This window comes from Leptodactylus fuscus, chromosome 2 (genome assembly GCF_031893055.1).
Source record: "Leptodactylus fuscus isolate aLepFus1 chromosome 2, aLepFus1.hap2, whole genome shotgun sequence".
Taxonomy (NCBI): domain Eukaryota; kingdom Metazoa; phylum Chordata; class Amphibia; order Anura; family Leptodactylidae; genus Leptodactylus; species Leptodactylus fuscus.
Window position 1 is genome coordinate 24,415,126 of NC_134266.1, and position 18,084 is coordinate 24,433,209.

An 18,084-nucleotide genomic window follows, 5' to 3' on the forward strand; every position below is an offset into this window, starting at 1 on the left:
GGTACTGTGTGCAGAGGCATGTATCTAATCCTCCAAAGTGTGGTACTGTGTGCACACACACGTATCTAATCCTCCCCTGTGTGGTATTGTGTGAAGAGGCGCGTATCTAATCCTTCGGCGTGTGGAACTATGCGTAGACGCGCATATCTAATCCTACTGCATGTGGTACTGTGTGCAGACGCGGGTATCTAATCTTACTGCATCAGGTACTGTGTGCAGACTCGTGTGTCTAATCCTCTGGAGTGTGGAACTGTGTGTAGATGCCTGTATCTAATCCTACGGCATGTGGTACTCTGTGCAGACGTGTGAATCTAATCCTACGGCATGTGGTACTCTGTGCAGACGTGTGTATCTAATCCTACGGCATGTGGTACTATGTGCAGACACACGTATCTAATCCTATGGCATGTGGTACTGTGTGTAGACGCACGTATCTAATCCTACGGCATGTGGTACTGTGTGCAGACGCGTGTATCTAATCCTATGGTGTGTACAAATGTGTGCAGACGCGCGTATCTAATCCTCTAGAGTGTGGAACTGTGTGTAGACGCCTGTATCTAATCCTTCAGTGTGTAGAACTGTGTGCAGAAGTGCGTATTTAATCCTCTGGTGTGTGGGACTGTGTGCAGACCCGTGTATCTAATCCTCTGGCGTGTGATACTGTGTGCTGATCTGTGTATCTAATCCTCTAATGCGTGTATCTCAGTTTGGATATCAGTGTTGGATTGTGCATGTGGAGTGACCGTGTGTATTGCAGTTGGAATATGAGTGAAAGTCTTGCAGGTTTGTATTGGCTAAGGGGGGGGGGGGGGGGGCACTGTGTTTGAAATGCTGTATCTCAGCAACGGTACGTCCGAGTGAGTTCGAGTCTCATCTTAAACCTTCCTGGATACCTGAAGTATCTCTGTACCAAATTTGGTGAAGATCGGTCCAGTCGTTTGGTTCGCATTAGAGCACAGACAGACAGACAGACAGACAGAATCCGTCTGTCTCTTCACGTCATCCCAGACAGACTGAACTATATCTGTGAGGGCCATATCATCACTTCCAGGACTCCTCCTCCAAAGGTCACACCGAATATTGACGGACATTTACATTTCTCTTTTCTTCATTCACTTCATTTTTTTAAATTGACATAAATTAACTATTAACCCTTCGGTTCTATTTTCCATATCTGCCTAAAACTTTTGCACAACATTGTTTGTGACTGCTAATTTTAACCTGAAACATGGACATGGGACTCCTGCCTTAGTGATTGTGCGGCCCCCGGCAGTCGGCCATTTATCACCTCTGCTATTCTTGGCCCCTCTTCTCCTCCTGTGCCCAAACTGAACACCGCCCCTGGGGCTGGGGACCTGAGCATCTGTATGTAGGTGCCATCTTGTCCTTACAGTTATATACAGAGCTCACCAGGCCTGAGGATCAGATTTACATTTCATTCATGTAACACCTCATTTACCTAATGAACACTAGGGGGTGAGAGGAGGGGGCAGATAACGTTTACCCCTCTCTCCATGTCTGGGTGAGGAGATGTGTATTGATCTGTCTCTCATGGTTTCCTCACACCACACCGGATATGTAAATCCCCAGGTTAGGCCTCATTCACATATTGGTCAGGTGATGTCCATTTTTCTGTGTGGTAGCCCTGAGGGGGTAATAATGTCCTGTGTGGGAGCAGAGAGGGGGTAATAATGTCCTGTGTGGGAGCCATGACGGGGTAATAATATCCTGTGTGGGAGCCCTGAGGGGGTAATAATATCCTGTGTGGGAGCCCTGAGGGGGTAATAATGTCCTATGTGGGAGCAGAGAGGGGGTAATAATGTCCTGTGTGGGAGCCCTGAGGGGTTAATAATATCCTGTGTGGGAGCCCTGACGGGTTAATAATATCCTGTGTGGGAGCCCTGACGGGGTAATAATGTCCTGTGTGGGAGCCCTGAGGGGGTAATAATGTCCTGTGTGGGAGCCCTGAGGGGGTAATAATATCCTGTGTGGGAGCCCTGAGGGGGTAATAATGTCCTGTGTGGGAGCCCTGAGGGGGTAATAATATCCTGTGTGGGAGCCCTGAGGGGGTAATAATGTCCTGTGTGGGAGCCCTGAGGGGGTAATAATGTCCTGTGTGGGAGCCCTGAGGGGGTAATAATATCCTGTGTGAGAGCCCTGAGGGGGTAATAATGTCCTGTGTGGGAGCCCTGAGGGGGTAATAATATCCTGTGTGAGAGCCCTGAGGGGGTAATAATGTCCTGTGTGGGAGCCCTGAGGGGGACAATATCCTGTGTGGGACATTTGGTGGAATGTTAATGGGACATTACTATTGGGGACAGAGGACACTCTGGCTGACAGGGGGCGCTATAGGGGGCTCCAAAAGGGTTTGTGGGTTTGCATTAAAGAGGGCGGAGCTTGCACACAATTTACCACGCGCTTTCCATGTTGTTATACATATAATCCCGCCCCTCCCCAGGCACAGAGGGGGAGGGCCATGATGTGGGGACAACAATGGGGGCATTCTAGTGTTTATGGGACTGGGCAGGGTTACGGCTGTGCTTTATTCCCTCGCACTATCATCCACCAGGCGACATGTTCTTACTGATGTCATTTCTACCACTTTACATTAGTCAGTAAGAGACCTGAGTCAGTAAATGTGCACATTAGGTAAATAATAAGGCGCTCAGAACTCCGCCACCTAGTGTATGAGGCGCGCAGGACACCCGGCCGGCACGCTGACAGTGGCCACAGTCACGTGACTTTAATGTTATTCCTTTTGGCGCGCTGTGATTGGCTGAGGCGGCCTGAGGCTCCGCCCGGAAGTAGGGAGTGCTCAGCTGTTCAGTCCGTGCGCTCTTATCGTGCGTCTTTTTTTTTTTTTTTCCCCTCAAAGATGGCGACGCAGAGAACGGACGGGATACGGCTGAGTGCGGTGAGAGAGGGGTTAATGGGGCGGCCGGGAAGCTGCAGGGAGGGACAGGGGCTCAGTGAGGGCGGACATGGCTGCGGCTGCTCCTAGGAGACCGTTCACTCCGGACGGTGCAGGCTGCTGTAGTAGCGCGGCTCTATAATGTGCGGGAGGGAAACGCCAGCTCGGAGACCGGGCTCAAGCGGTTATCAGGCGTTTTTGGTTTCTGAGCTTTGCTGGTTGTGATATGTGCTGACACAGACTGTGCGGTACCGGATGTGCGGCTGCCTGAGGCTCAGAGATAACGCTGATACCAGTGCTGGCTGTGACCGGGTGGTAACTGGAGCCAATGGCCTCAAATGTCCTCATAATGGCGCTGACTGTGGCCCCTGCTCTGGGTCATGTCCCTCCTGGTGCTGACTGTGGCCCCTGCTCTGGGTCATGTCCCTCCTGGTGCTGACTGTGGCCCCTGCTCTGGGTCATGTCCCTCCTCCTGCTGACTGTGGCCCCTGCTCTGGGTCATGTCCCTCCTCCTGCTGACTGTGGCCCCTGCTCTGGGTCATGTCCCTCCTGGTACTGACTGTGGCCCCTGCTCTGGGTCATGTCCCTCCTCCTGCTGACTGTGGCCCCTGCTCTGGGTCATGTCCCTCCTGGTGCTGACTGTGGCCCCTGCTCTGAGTCATGTCCCTCCTCCTGCTGACTGTGGCCCCTGCTCTGGGTCATGTCCCTCCTCCTGCTGACTGTGGCCCCTGCTCTGGGTCATGTCCCTCCTCCTGCTGACTGTGGCCCCTGCTCTGGGTCATGTCCCTCCTCCTGCTGACTGTGGCCCCTGATCTGGGTCATGTCCCTCCTGGTGCTGACTGTGGCCCCTGCTCTGAGTCATGTCCCTCCTGGTGCTGACTGTGGCCCCTGCTCTGAGTCATGTCCCTCCTCCTGCTGACTGTGGCCCCTGCTCTGGGTCATGTCCCTCCTCCTGCTGACTGTGGCCCCTGCTCTGGGTCATGTCCCTCCTCCTGCTGACTGTGGCCCCTGCTCTGGGTCATGTCCCTCCTCCTGCTGACTGTGGCCCCTGCTCTGAGTCATGTCCCTCCTGGTGCTGACTGTGGCCCCTGCTCTGGGTCATGTCCCTCCTGGTACTGACTGTGGCCCCTGCTCTGGGTCATGTCCCTCCTGGTGCTGAGTGTGGCCCCTGCTCTGAGTCATGTCCCTCCTGGTGCTGACTGTGGCCCCTGCTCTGAGTCATGTCCCTCCTCCTGCTGACTGTGGCCCCTGCTCTGGGTCATGTCCCTCCTCCTGCTGACTGTGGCCCCTGCTCTGGGTCATATCCCTCCTCCTGCTGACTGTGGCCCCTGCTCTGGGTCATGTCCCTCCTCCTGCTGACTGTGGCCCCTGCTCTGGGTCATGTCCCTCCTGGTACTGACTGTGGCCCCTGCTCTGAGTCATGTCCCTCCTGGTGCTGACTGTGGCCCCTGCTCTGAGTCATGTCCCTCCTCCTGCTGACTGTGGCCCCTGCTCTGGGTCATGTCCCTCCTCCTGCTGACTGTGGCCCCTGCTCTGGGTCATGTCCCTCCTCCTGCTGACTGTGGCCCCTGCTCTGAGTCATGTCCCTCCTCCTGCTGACTGTGGCCCCTGATCTGGGTCATGTCCCTCCTGGTGCTGACTGTGGCCCCTGCTCTGGGTTATGCTCCTGCTGATACTGACTGTGGCCCCTGATCTGAGTCATGTCCCTCCTGGTGCTGACTGTGGCCCCTGCTGTGGGTCATGTCCCTCCTCCTGCTGACTGTGGCCCCTGCTCTGGGTCATGTCCCTCCTCCTGCTGACTGTGGCCCCTGCTCTGGGTTATGCTGGTGCTGACTGAGGTTTCTATTTCTAGTTTTTCTTTTGGTTTTTATCTCTCTGGTTTTGTTTTACATCTTATGATGATGATGATGAGGCTGAGCCTGCCTTTAGTTTCAGTTTTGCTTCCTGGTTGTGAGTCAGTGGGAGCGGCCGGAGTCTGGATCACTGTTTATTTGTTGTGTATTACACTGTTACATTATTGTTTCTCTTAGTATAGGGCTGTATACAGAAGTGTATGTCTATATATAAATACATTGTATCTATTTGACTTAGTATAGAGCTGTATACAAACAGCAGACGTGTACAAGTATATAGAATGCCTTGTATCCTCTGGCCTCTCTTAGTATACGGGTGTAAATACACAACAGAAATACACGTTGCATCTAAGGGAGCCGGTATATAGAATCCAAAAGGAAATGACTCTCTTCATGCCTGTGTATGAAATCAGAGGTATATACTGATGTAGTAACAGCCGTATACATCTCTATGGGCGTATGAAATCCGAGGTATATACTGATGTAGTAACAGCCGTATACATCTCTATGGAGCCCTATTACAGCTTCCTACATACCTGACCATGTTACACTGTAAAGCCTTAAAGTAACCATTTATTTGCCTTCCTATATATATATACTGTATATCTAAATCTGAAAGTTTGTGTGTTTTGATGTTTGTTCCTCAATCATGTAAAAACAGCTGAACGGATTTGGATGAAATTTGGCATATAAATAGATGATAACCTCGATTAAAATATAGGCTACTTTTTATTCCGGTAAATGACCGGGCCTCAGGAAAATGTAGCTACAACTTCTATTGGTTGATAAGGGACATGTGACTGTGTATGGCAGGTGGAGTATGGGTGAAAGACTTGCAGGCTTGTATTGGCTATTGTAGGTCATTTTTTGGGAATACTGTATCTCGGGAACGGTACCTCCTAGAGAGCTAAGACCCGGTTTACAACCTTCCCGGACACCTGATATACCGGCATGCCAAATTTGATGAGGATCGGTCCAGTTGTTTGGTCGCGCATAAAGAACAGACAGACAGAAACTCATTTTCATGTATATAAGGGTCAGTTCACACGTGAAAACCGCCTAGCTTATTTGTGCGAGGTAAAAAACCTCGAGGAGTTTTTTTGACGCTGTTTTTTGCATTCCACGCGGTTTTTGACGAGGTTTTTGACGCGGTTTTCGCTAGCGGTTTTCGCTAGGGTTTTTTTTTCCTATATGTGCTATAGAAACTGCAGGCGAAAACCGCGCGGTTTTCGCCTCCCATTCACTTCTATGCAATTCTTCAGGCGTTTTCCGCCTGAAGAAAGGTCATGTCGCTTCTTCAGGCGGAAAACGCTAGGAGGAAAAAAAAAGCTAGTGGTCTACATAGACCACCATGTTAAAGGAGAGGTTTTTGAAGCGAATTCCGCTGTCAAAAACCTCCCCTTTGCCCACGTGTGAACTAGCCCTAAGGGATAAGGAAATCTAAATCTATCTATCTACTCTATCTATCTATCTACTCTATCTATCTATCTACTCTATCTATCTATCTATCTATCTATCTATCTATCTATCTATCTATCTATCTATCTCCTATCTATCTCCTATCTATCTCCTATCTATCTATCTATCTATCTCCTATCTATCTATCTATCTATCTATCTCCTATCTATCTATCTATCTCCTATCTATCTATCTATCTATCTATCTATCTATCTATCTATCTATCTATCTATCTCCTATCTATCTATCTATCTCCTATCTATCTATCTATCTCCTATCTATCTATCTCCTATCTATCTATCTATCTATCTATCTATCTATCTATCTATCTCCTATCTATCTATCTATCTATCTATCTATCTATCTATCTATCTATCTCCTATCTATCTATCTATCTATCTATCTCCTATCTATCTATCTATCTATCTATCTCCTATCTATCTCCTATCTATCTATCTCCTATCTATCTATCTCCTATCTATCTATCTATCTCCTATCTATCTATCTATCTATCTATCTCCTATCTATCTATCTATCTCCTATCTATCTATCTATCTATCTATCTATCTCCTATCTATCTATCTATCTATCTATCTATCTATCTATCTATCTATATCTTTGTACCGTATTGAGTCTTCAGTAGTTGATACCTTTTTAATGGCTAACAAAAATGATGACCAATTGCAAGCTTTGGAGACTACTAGGTCTCTTCATCAGGCTGGTATGACACAATATCTGAAGGCACGAATATTTATACACAAAAAGGGCGCAGAAATCAAGTGATGGGATGGAAAGCCGTACACACACAAAAAAGATGAAAAAACAGCAAATTATCCGTTTAACAGATGGCCCTCTCCGTTTTTATGGTCCCTTTGATTGGTGATGGTGGTGCCTGTCTGCAGCGAAACCGGTTTTTTTTTTAGCCGAGCACAAAAAAACTGTTTCGTCACGAAGAGGCAGAAGACGCTCCTGGGCGGTCACTTTGCAAACCCATTCAAATAAATGGATTTGTAAGTGACTGCTGGTTTGTGTCTCTTGTCCAGTTTCTCGAGCAGAAGGTGGAAACCGGGGCGCAGGTGTGAACCCGCCCTAAACAGTTTGTGCCATTCTCTCTGCTTTCAGGTTTTTTTGTGCAAAGAGAGAAGTAGAACTTGCAGAATTTTGTCTCCAGACTGAAAATAAGGATTCCAGACGGACAGCTCACAGCCGGACAGCTTTCTCACCCTTTCAAATGAATGGGTGAGAAAGCCTCCTGATGGTTTCCGTCTCCTGCTCTGTTTTAGGCAGGAAACGGAAACCTGAACAACGGAGTGCACAGCGCAGATGTGAACGAGCCCTTAGGGTGAATTCACATCTACGCCCCGGTCTCCGCTTTGCGGGTTTCCATCTTCTGCCTGAGAAATTGGACAGGAGACGGTTCGGCAGTCACTTTTCGGACACATTCATTTGAATGGGTTTGCAAAGTGTCTGCCTGTGAGCATCTTCTGGTCTCTGCAGTGACACCTTTTTTTTTTTTTTTTTTTTTAAAGCGGAAACAAAGTCGCACATGCAAGACCACAAAATGCTCACGGGCGGACACTGACTGCCTGGTTTCCATCTCCTGTTAGTAGAAGACGGAAACCTGAAGTCAGAGACCGGATCGCAGATGTGAATCCGCCCTGATCAGGGCGGGTTCACGTGCTCAGACTGAAGAAGGCCAAAGAAAAACTGATTAGTCAAAAACTGATTACATACTGACTACATTCTGATTAGGGCGGGTTCACACCATCTGCTTTGCAGGTTTCCGTCTTCTGCCCGAGAAACTGGACAGGAGATGGTAACTGGCAGTTAGTTTTCAAACCCATTCATTTGAATGGATTTGCAAAGTGTCCACCTGTGAGCGCCTTCTGCCTCTCCGCGGTGAAACTGTGCAAGCGGCCATTTTCTTGTGGCCTGTGGGCATGCGCAGTCGGCTCTGCCCGAGGCCTACAAGTTTCACCGCCTGCGCCAGAAGAAGACGCAGGAAGATGACGTTCCTGACGAAGATGGAGGCGGCGCTGGAGAGTTCTCTCACAGCATTGGGGACATCTCCAGTGCTGCGTGAGAACTCTTTTACACACCGGGATTTCAAGCGAACGGCGGCACAGAGAAGACATTGAAGGGTAGAAGAATAGCCTTTCTTACGTGATAAGCAGGAAAAAAAAAATTGTTTTACTGGTAGAATCCCTTTCAGCCTCTGCCATGGGTTTGGTGACCGCCCCTTCCCTTCCACCTCCATTAATCTGATGTTTGGCCTCCTCCAGCTCTCTGCTCAGCTATGATGAATGACAGAGATAAGAAGTAATGGACTGATGAGAATCAGGAGAGTCCTTCTCTTATCTTATGGCTCATGGAAAGCTGGGTGTACACATTAACCCTTTCCAGTTCCATAGACCACCAGAGAAGCTAATAATTAACCCCATGCTACCCAAGAACGTAAAAGCTGCTGACATTACACCTCCACTACTCTATGCCACCAGGGTTGCTGGTAATCCCATCACTCATTATGTTGTAATAGTTGACATCACAACATCTGGTTAGGGGATAATCGTACACAACAGGGAGAGTGTGTGCCTACATAGGCAGTACGGAGACTTACAAGTCATTCCTGCTCCGCTAGGGATTCTGGGTAAAAAATATGCAAATCTATTCTCCAGGATGTAATTAGGAGAACAGTGCAATAGAAATACTAATTTGGCAATTAAATCCGCATCATGATATTAGACTTTTTAACTGAGTCGATCATGATGTTAAGGAGGCTGCCCTCTAGAGGGCGGCATACAGAGGCACTGTTCTCCTAATTACATCCTGGAGAATAGATTTGCATATTTTTTTTACCCAGAATCCCTAGCGGAGCAGGAATGACTTGTAAGTCTCTGTACTGCCTATGTAGGCACACACTCTCCCTGATGTGTACGATTATCCCCTGACCCTGGTCTATAGTCTCTGACTCTGCCAAATCAGTATCCCTGCGCTATGCTGAGGAGGCCCAGTAGGCCGAAACAGCGCTGTCCATAGCTGGGAACCTGTTCCTTTTGGAATAGAAATACTAATTTGGCAATTAAATCCGCATCATGATAGTAGACTTTTTAACTGAGTCATGCATGATGTTAAGGAGGTGCCCTCTAGTGGGCAGCATACAGAGTGCACTGTTCTCCTAATTACATCCTGGAGAATAGAGATGAGCGAACAGTGTTCTATCGAACACATGTTCGATCGGATATCAGGGTGTTCGCCATGTTCGAATCGAATCGAACACCACGTGGTAAAGTGCGCCAAAATTCGATTCCCCTCCCACCTTCCCTGGCGCCTTTTTTGCACCAATAACAGCGCAGGGGAGGTGGGACAGGAACTACGACACTGGGGGCATTGAAAAAAATTGGAAAAAGTCATTGGCTGCCGAAATCAGGTGACCTCCATTTTAGACGAATAGTGGATTTCAAATCCGGGTCATATGAGAATGTGAACTTTGTGACTATGAGACAGGGATAGCTGTACAGGCAGGGATAGCTAGGGATAACCTTTATTTAGGGGGGAATGTTATTAAAAATAACTTTTTGGGGCTCTATCGGGTGTGTAATTGTGATTTTTGTGAGATAAACTTTTTCCCATAGGGATGCATTGGCCAGCGCTGATTGGCCGAATTCCGTACTCTGGCCAATCAGTGCTGGCCAATGCATTCTATTAGCTTGATGAAGCAGAGTGTGCACAAGGGTTCAAGCGCACCCTCGGCTCTGATGTAGCAGAGCCGAGGCTGCACAAGGGTTCAAGCGCACCCTCGGCTCTGATGTAGGAGAGCCGAGGGTGCACTTGAACCCTTGTGCACCCTCAGCTCTGCTACATCAGAGCCGAGGGTGCGCTTGAACCCTTGTGCACACTCTGCTTCATCAAGCTAATAGAATGCATTGGCCAGCGCTGATTGGCCAATGTATTCTATTAGCCTGATGAAGTAGAGCTGAATGTGTGTGCTAAGCACACACATTCAGCTCTACTTCATCGGGCTAATAGAATGCATTGGCCAGCGCTGATTGGCCAGAGTACGGAACTCGACCAATCAGCGCTGGCTCTGCTGGAGGAGGCGGAGTCTAAGATCGCTCCACACCAGTCTCCATTCAGGTCCGACCTTAGACTCCGCCTCCTCCGGCAGAGCCAGCGCTGATTGGCCGAAGGCTGGCCAATGCATTCCTATGCGAATGCAGAGACTTAGCAGTGCTGAGTCAGTTTTGCTCAACTACACATCTGATGCACACTCGGCACTGCTACATCAGATGTAGCAATCTGATGTAGCAGAGCCGAGGGTGCACTAGAACCCCTGTGCAAACTCAGTTCACGCTAATAGAATGCATTGGCCAGCGCTGATTGGCCAATGCATTCTATTAGCCCGATGAAGTAGAGCTGAATGTGTGTGCTAAGCACACACATTCAGCACTGCTTCATCACGCCAATACAATGCATTAGCCAGTGCTGATTGGCCAGAGTACGGAATTCGGCCAATCAGCGCTGGCTCTGCTGGAGGAGGCGGAGTCTAAGGTCGGACCTGAATGGAGACTGGTGTGGAGCGATCTTAGACTCCGCCTCCTCCAGCAGAGCCAGCGCTGATTGGTCGAGTTCCGTACTCTGGCCAATCAGCGCTGGCCAATGCATTCTATTAGCCCGATGAAGTAGAGCTGAATGTGTGTGCTTAGCACACACATTCAGCTCTACTTCATCAGGCTAATAGAATACATTGGCCAATCAGCGCTGGCCAATGCATTCTATTAGCTTGATGAAGCAGAGTGTGCACAAGGGTTCAAGCGCACCCTCGGCTCTGATGTAGCAGAGCCGAGGCTGCACAAGGGTTCAAGTGCACCCTCGGCTCTCCTACATCAGAGCCGAGGGTGCGCTTGAACCCTTGTGCAGCCTCGGCTCTGCTACATCAGAGCCGAGGGTGCGCTTGAACCCTTGTGCACACTCTGCTTCATCAAGCTAATAGAATGCATTGGCCAGCACTGATTGGCCAGAGTACGGAATTCGGCCAATCAGCGCTGGCCAATGCATTCTATTAGCCCGATGAAGTAGAGCTGAATGTGTGTGCTAAGCACACACATTCAGCACTGCTTCATCACGCCAATACAATGCATTAGCCAGTGCTGATTGGCCAGAGTACGGAATTCGGCCAATCAGCGCTGGCTCTGCTGGAGGAGGCGGAGTCTAAGATCGCTCCACACCAGTCTCCATTCAGGTCCGACCTTAGACTCCGCCTCCTCCAGCAGAGCCAGCGCTGATTGGCCGAATTCCGTACTCTGGCCAATCAGCACTGGCTAATGCATTGTATTGGCTTGATGAAGCAGTGCTGAATGTGTGTGCTTAGCACACACATTCAGCTCTACTTCATCGGGCTAATAGAATGCATTGGCCAGCGCTGATTGGCCGAATTCCGTACTCTGGCCAATCAGCACTGGCTAATGCATTGTATTGGCTTGATGAAGCAGTGCTGAATGTGTGTGCTTAGCACACACATTCAGCTCTACTTCATCGGGCTAATAGAATGCATTGGCCAATCAGCGCTGGCCAATGCATTCTATTAGCGTGAACTGAGTTTGCACAGGGGTTCTAGTGCACCCTCGGCTCTGCTACATCAGATTGCTACATCTGATGTAGCAGTGCCGAGTGTGCATCAGATGTGTAGTTGAGCAAAACTGACTCAGCACTGCTAAGTCTCTGCATTCGCATAGGAATGCATTGGCCAGCCTTCGGCCAATCAGCGCTGGCTCTGCCGGAGGAGGCGGAGTCTAAGGTCGGACCTGAATGGAGACTGGTGTGGAGCGATCTTAGACTCCGCCTCCTCCAGCAGAGCCAGCGCTGATTGGTCGAGTTCCGTACTCTGGCCAATCAGCACTGGCCAATGCATTTCTATGGGGAAAAGTTAGCTTGCGAAAATCGCAAACTGACAGGGATTTCCATGAAATAAAGTGACTTTTATGCCCCCAGACATGCTTCCCCTGCTGTCCCAGTGTCATTCCAGGGTGTTGGTATCATTTCCTGGGGTGTCATAGTGGACTTGGTGACCCTCCAGACACGAATTTGGGTTTCCCCCTTAACGAGTTTATGTTCCCCATAGACTATAATGGGGTTCGAAACCCATTCGAACACTCGAACAGTGAGCGGCTGTTCGAATCGAATTTCGAACCTCGAACATTTTAGTGTTCGCTCATCTCTACTGGAGAATAGATTTGCATATTTTTTACGCAACATCTGGTTACACAGTGACCATCTAGTGAAGGCTGACGGCATCCACAGCATTTCTGAGATAATTGCCAAACTTTTACACTATACAAGTAATAAACTGCACCACTTGCCATATACATTTTTTTTTTTAATTGGGATTTTTCAACCATATACAATAGAACAGAAAAATAAAGAAACAGTAATCAAATAAAGAGATAAAATCTGTATAACAGAAGAACAAAAAAAAAAATCAGCTCATATGATAAAAAAAAAAAAAGCAAAGGAATAAAACCTAACATAAAAGTCAAATCCCACCCGTTGCTACCTGCCGCAGAAACTAGGTCAGTTACACTAGTGAAATAGGATGTTGGTCATGTAATATTTCTAGAGAATACCATGCTGTCTATTTAAACCAATCATAGAATTTCTTTCTAATAGAGATGGGGAATCTTCTTAAGATTTGTTTTGGGTTTGGAGGCTCCTTAAGTCATACTTTAAATTGGCTTCAAATGTAATGTAGAACACTCTTAGGACTCCTAGGAACCTATCTATAAAACATAATGTATAACACTGTCAGGGCTCCTAGGAACCTATCTATAAAACATAGTGTATGACACTGTCAGGACTCCTAGGAACCTATCTATAAAACATAGTGTATGACACTGTCAGGACTCCTAGGAACCTATCTATAAAACATAATGTATAACACTGTCAGGGCTCCTAGGAACCTATCTATAAAACATAGTGTATGACACTGTCAGGACTCCTAGGATCCTATCTATAAAACAGTGTATAACACTGTCAGGGCTCCTAGGAACCTGTCTAAAACATAGTGTATAACACTGTCAGGGCTCCTAGGAACAGATCTATAAAACATAGTGTATGACACTGTCAGGACTCCTAGGATCCTATCTATAAAACAGTGTATAACACTGTCAGGGCTCCTAGGAACCTATCTATAAAACATAGTGTATGACACTGTCAGGGCTCCTAGGAACTTATCTATAAAACATAGTGTAGAACACTGTCAGGGCTCCTAGGAACCTATCTATAAAACATAGTGTATAACACTGTCAGGGCTCCTAGGAACCTATCTATAAAACATAGTGTATGACACTGTCAGGGCTCCTAGGAACCTATCTATAAAACATAGTGTAGAACACTGTCAGGGCTCCTAAGAACCTATCATCTGCCCTCCAAAAGCTCAATGACTCTTCTTTCTTTCTCCGTCCTGCCGTGTACTGAAATAGCAGTTCACATCTATATATGGGGTGAAGTACAGTCATTACCAGGCTCACATCATAGGTTCTAGCCTTGCCTACAGTGACAAAAATTGTCACCTGCATGAAAATTCCTGTAATGGAGAGCGGAACCATCAAAACTGGTATGCCAACAAAAACCTGAAAATGTGTCCAGATATAAAATGGTTAAGGGGTTGAGTGCCAAAAAACCCTTCGCCACCTAGGTTAGCTGACATTACAAGTCTCATCCAGGAGGTATTACTGTACTTGCACATGTTAGGGTTTGTTTATGCCGCAGCCGGCTTTGAGGCTGGCCCTGGGTCACATGATCTGAAGTAGCCCTCAAATACCCTGAGTCGCTTTGCCTCTTCCTTCCTCCAGATTTCACTCCTGGTTACCCGTTCTGTGGGGCTCGCCTTACTATGGTCAACTAGCCCCCATTGCACAAGAAAACTACCAATGAATACAGGAGAGCAGGCGGAGTGACCCAAGCGCCATGGGCTGATTCTGATCACTTGACCCAGGGTCGGAACCCTTCACTGATTTTTCCCTGCACAGTGCCACTTTAGGTTACTTGGTTGTGTAAGAAACTGCAGCCTGCCTCGTTCATATCAATGGAGCTGTTCAATCCGTCCGGACGCTACAGGCGAGAGATTCACGAGCAGCCTCACCTTTGTGCTTTTATGTGGCGATGTCGCCAGTTTTTGGGGTGACGATACCGTCTGTGATGAACCTTACTTGTATTTAGTATCCGTGAATTAGATTATGTGTGTGCATATGTGATGATGTATTCAGGAGTAAGACGTGTCATCTGGTTTTGTCACCTCTAGGATTGGCGCCCCATTTGCATATTTGAATATCGTGTCGTGAGCTCCGGCGCCTTCTGCTGATGTGTTAATATCTTCTTTTTTTTTTTTATCTCCAGTTGTGCCCCAAGTTTCTGCACACCAATTCCACAAGTCATACGTGGCCTTTCAGCGCAATTGCAGAGCTCATAGGTAAGTGTGTGCGTGGTATAGCGGTCTTAGTCTAGTTTCTATTGAATAATACACTGCAGTGCTGTTCACACTGATATTGTTGCCAGTCTATGGGGGTTTCTGATATTTTTGACACAAAATACTGGATACTCCTAAGTTCCCTGGGTATGTCAAGAATCTTATGTATGGCAGGAATGGGCTCCGTAACCCATCTCCACAACAAGATCACAAGGTTCAGATGGACGGCCATGCAAGACAGGAGCCTAAGAAAGCCTTCCCGGGGCCTTACATGCTCATGACATAGCTGACAACTCAGAGTTCAGAGTTTTCCTCCGCGGACTTTCTCTTAACATTATATCTATGGGAAAGCCGCCGGCGTTTCCGTAGAAATAATTGACATGCTGCGATTTGCAAAGCCGCAACAGCTTTGCAAAACGCAGCATGTCCGTGCTGCGATCTTTTCCGCAAAGTGGGGATGGGATTCGCCTGAATCCCATCAACTTTTCCTGCACTGTACAATGCTGCGATTTTTCCCGGCAAATCGCGACGTTTCCAGTCCATGGGGCCCTGGCCTAAGAAAAAAAAATAAAAATGATCAGGCATGTTGAAATCCAACTGTTCGATCTATATCTCCCTAACATCTGCCATGAGGACAGTCAGGCAATCCCCATAGATAGTACGTGGACACAAGTTTGTCCAACATGGTGTACGGGCTGCTCAAGCCTTTGGAGTCACCGTCACAAACCTTATGGTGATTATCTCTATTTATTTCAGATAACGCCTATGACCCCGATGTCAATGCAAAACAAATATGGATCGATCAGACTGTATTGAATGGTCATTTGAGCTTAATCTTCACAGACAATGGCAATGGGATGACTATGGATAAACTGCACAAGATGCTTAGGTAAGTGCCGGGGCGCACAGAGCGGCGGAAAACCATCACTTGTGCCTGTCTCTGGTCTTATGCCCATACTTTGCTTTTGTGAGAGTCAAATCCTCTAATCTTGTATTTTGGCAGCCATCTTGTACTCTTTCACATATAAATTGTATAAGTATGTATTTTTCTGCTTAAGTCAAGGAGGCCCCTTGTTAGACTTTAAGGAATGTGATAATGAACGTTAATGCATAGGTTGCTAATCCTTATCTCTCAAGGGCCTCATTTTGAGAAGATGCAGCTGACTTTGTATATCTCCTTTACATGATGTATGGACACATAACCAACAAAAGTATTAATCTTATGGTATCTGGGCACTCTGTCATATTTTATGGTATATGAAGGTCACTTAGAGTGTGTATAGACACAGAGTCTATGTAGCTTATTGTTAATTAGGTTGGAACGTGTCATCTTATCTCTTTTGCCATGATATATACATATAGACAGTCTGGGATGTTAGCTCACACATAAGTATTTTGAATCCTTCTTTGTTTCATGGGAAAGTCCATCCCAGTTTGGAAAGTTATAATGAGCCTCAGCCAATAGTCATGTGCCAGGCTTATCTTATATCTCTATAACCAATCATGTTATACTAATTAGAATAGCCAAGCCAGATCTTTGTCTGTAATGTATTTAAACTACCTTTTTCTTTTGTTTTTCCTGTGCCAGATGAAAGCCCAAAGGACACTCTTTTGGCCTCCATTAGGTGATGGCCACTTTTAGTGTTTAGCTGAGCGCTCAGTTGTCAGTATTCACTAGCTAATCCACCTCCGTTCTCCCATAGCAGATTGACAGCTTTCTCTTTGTTTCCATGCATAGGGAGAAAGCTGTCAATCCTCTATTGTGTCTGCATCTTAGAAATTTAAAGGGGTTTTTGCAGGCAATGGTGTAAAATAAAAAATGGAATATTACCATTTCTATTCCCAGTAGTTGTAGTGGCCATTACCCCCCCAGTCTCTTCTTAGCATTTCAGCAATGACGTCAAAGATACCCCATGGGGATATGGCAGCCAGTCTGTGACCTCGGCCGCCACGCGTGATAGTCGGTTTCCTCATAGCTGCAGTGCTGGAAACAAGAGCTGACCAGAAACCAGAGGGGGGGAAAGTATCTTAAAGAGGTTGTCCGGAGAGCAATAAATCACTTTCCTGGTCCCCGGGAAGTATTTGATGGACCCTGGGGTTCTAGTGATGTTACAACCCCGGGTCATGAGAACTGAGGCAGCGTTCTGGCCTGGGTCCCTCTGCACACTCATTCCCCGATCTCACAGGTAAATAATTGGAAGGAGGAAGGGGTTGAAGCCAAATGCTGACTTGTATCACATGATCCAGGGATTGTGACCAGGTAAGTGATTTAAAGAGGTATTCCCATAACTCTTGTTCTGCAGCCTGCAGGGCTCTGTGCTCTCTTCACTTCATGGATTTCTCAGCACATTGGTGGGCGGGGTTTCACTTGCTCTGCTATGTTTGCAGTCAGTAATGAGGGATTGGTTGTAAATGCATTACCACAGTATAAAGCTGATGTGGAAACTGATGTAGCAGAGCTGGATTTGAGTCAGTTTGCATTACATACAGAGGTAAGGGACTCCTTATCTCAGCCCTTATCAGCCAAATTCAATTTAACCGGCTGATAAGTGGAAAAGCTGAAGATAGACAGCACAGTAATCCCGGAGCTCACACCTCCCCCTCCCCTATCTGAGGAGCTCCTTTGCTATTAGCCCCTCCCTCCCCCCCTGAGAGCAGGCAGCTACTTCACTTGGGAACTGAACAGAAAAGCCCAATGTCTTAGAAACGCAGTGTCAACAATGAAGTGAATAAATTAAGATAGCGGCGGAACAAAGCAGTTTTGATAAAGCAATGTATTTAGGAAAAGTCTTAAATCCACATAAACTAGCAGTATAGATAGGATCCCTGTTATGGGACAACCCCTTTAATGCTTCCCGGACAACCCCTTTAAGCCATTGCCTGGCCATTATTATTATTTTTACTTTTTTTTTTTTTAAAAAAAACCTATCCTGGATAGGTTATCAGTATCAGATTGGTGGGGGTCTGACCCCTAGCCCCCACACTGCCCAGCTGATCCAGGGCTGAAGCTAGAAGCGGGTCCCTGTGCACTATATAGCGGTCGCCACAATACTGCAGCTCTGCTCTCATTCGCTCTGTAGTCCTAGCCATAGTCATAGGGGCTCTGACATCTTCACGTCTTCTTGTATTTTAGCTTTGGATTCAGCGACAAAGTTGCGGTACAAGGTCACGTTCCCGTCGGCCTTTATGGAAATGGTTTTAAATCCGGATCCATGCGCCTGGGAAAAGATGCCATCGTACTAACCAAAAACGAAGCCGCCATGCACGTGGGAATGTTGTCCCAGACCTACCTGGAGGCTGTGAATGCAGAGCACGTCATGGTGCCCATCATCTCCTTTAATAAGCAAAATATCCTTTTTCTTGCACAGACTGTAAGTTGCTCTTGCAAAAGATGGAAAATG

The 18,084-nt window shown here is 47.3% G+C and overlaps 1 protein-coding gene across 1 annotated transcript in view; it reads left to right on the forward strand.

Annotated features, from left to right (window-relative positions):
- The first annotated feature begins 2,813 nt into the window (after nt 1–2,813).
- MORC3 (MORC family CW-type zinc finger 3) overlaps nt 2,814–18,084 on the forward strand; it is a 33,979-nt gene continuing 18,708 nt past the window's right edge. Inside the window, exons 1-4 of the mRNA XM_075263465.1 lie at nt 2,814–2,914; nt 14,614–14,686; nt 15,440–15,572; nt 17,817–18,031. Coding sequence (XP_075119566.1) covers nt 2,876–2,914; nt 14,614–14,686; nt 15,440–15,572; nt 17,817–18,031 — 460 coding nt within the window. The 5' untranslated portion in view covers nt 2,814–2,875. The remainder of the gene's footprint in view (nt 2,915–14,613; nt 14,687–15,439; nt 15,573–17,816; nt 18,032–18,084) is intronic.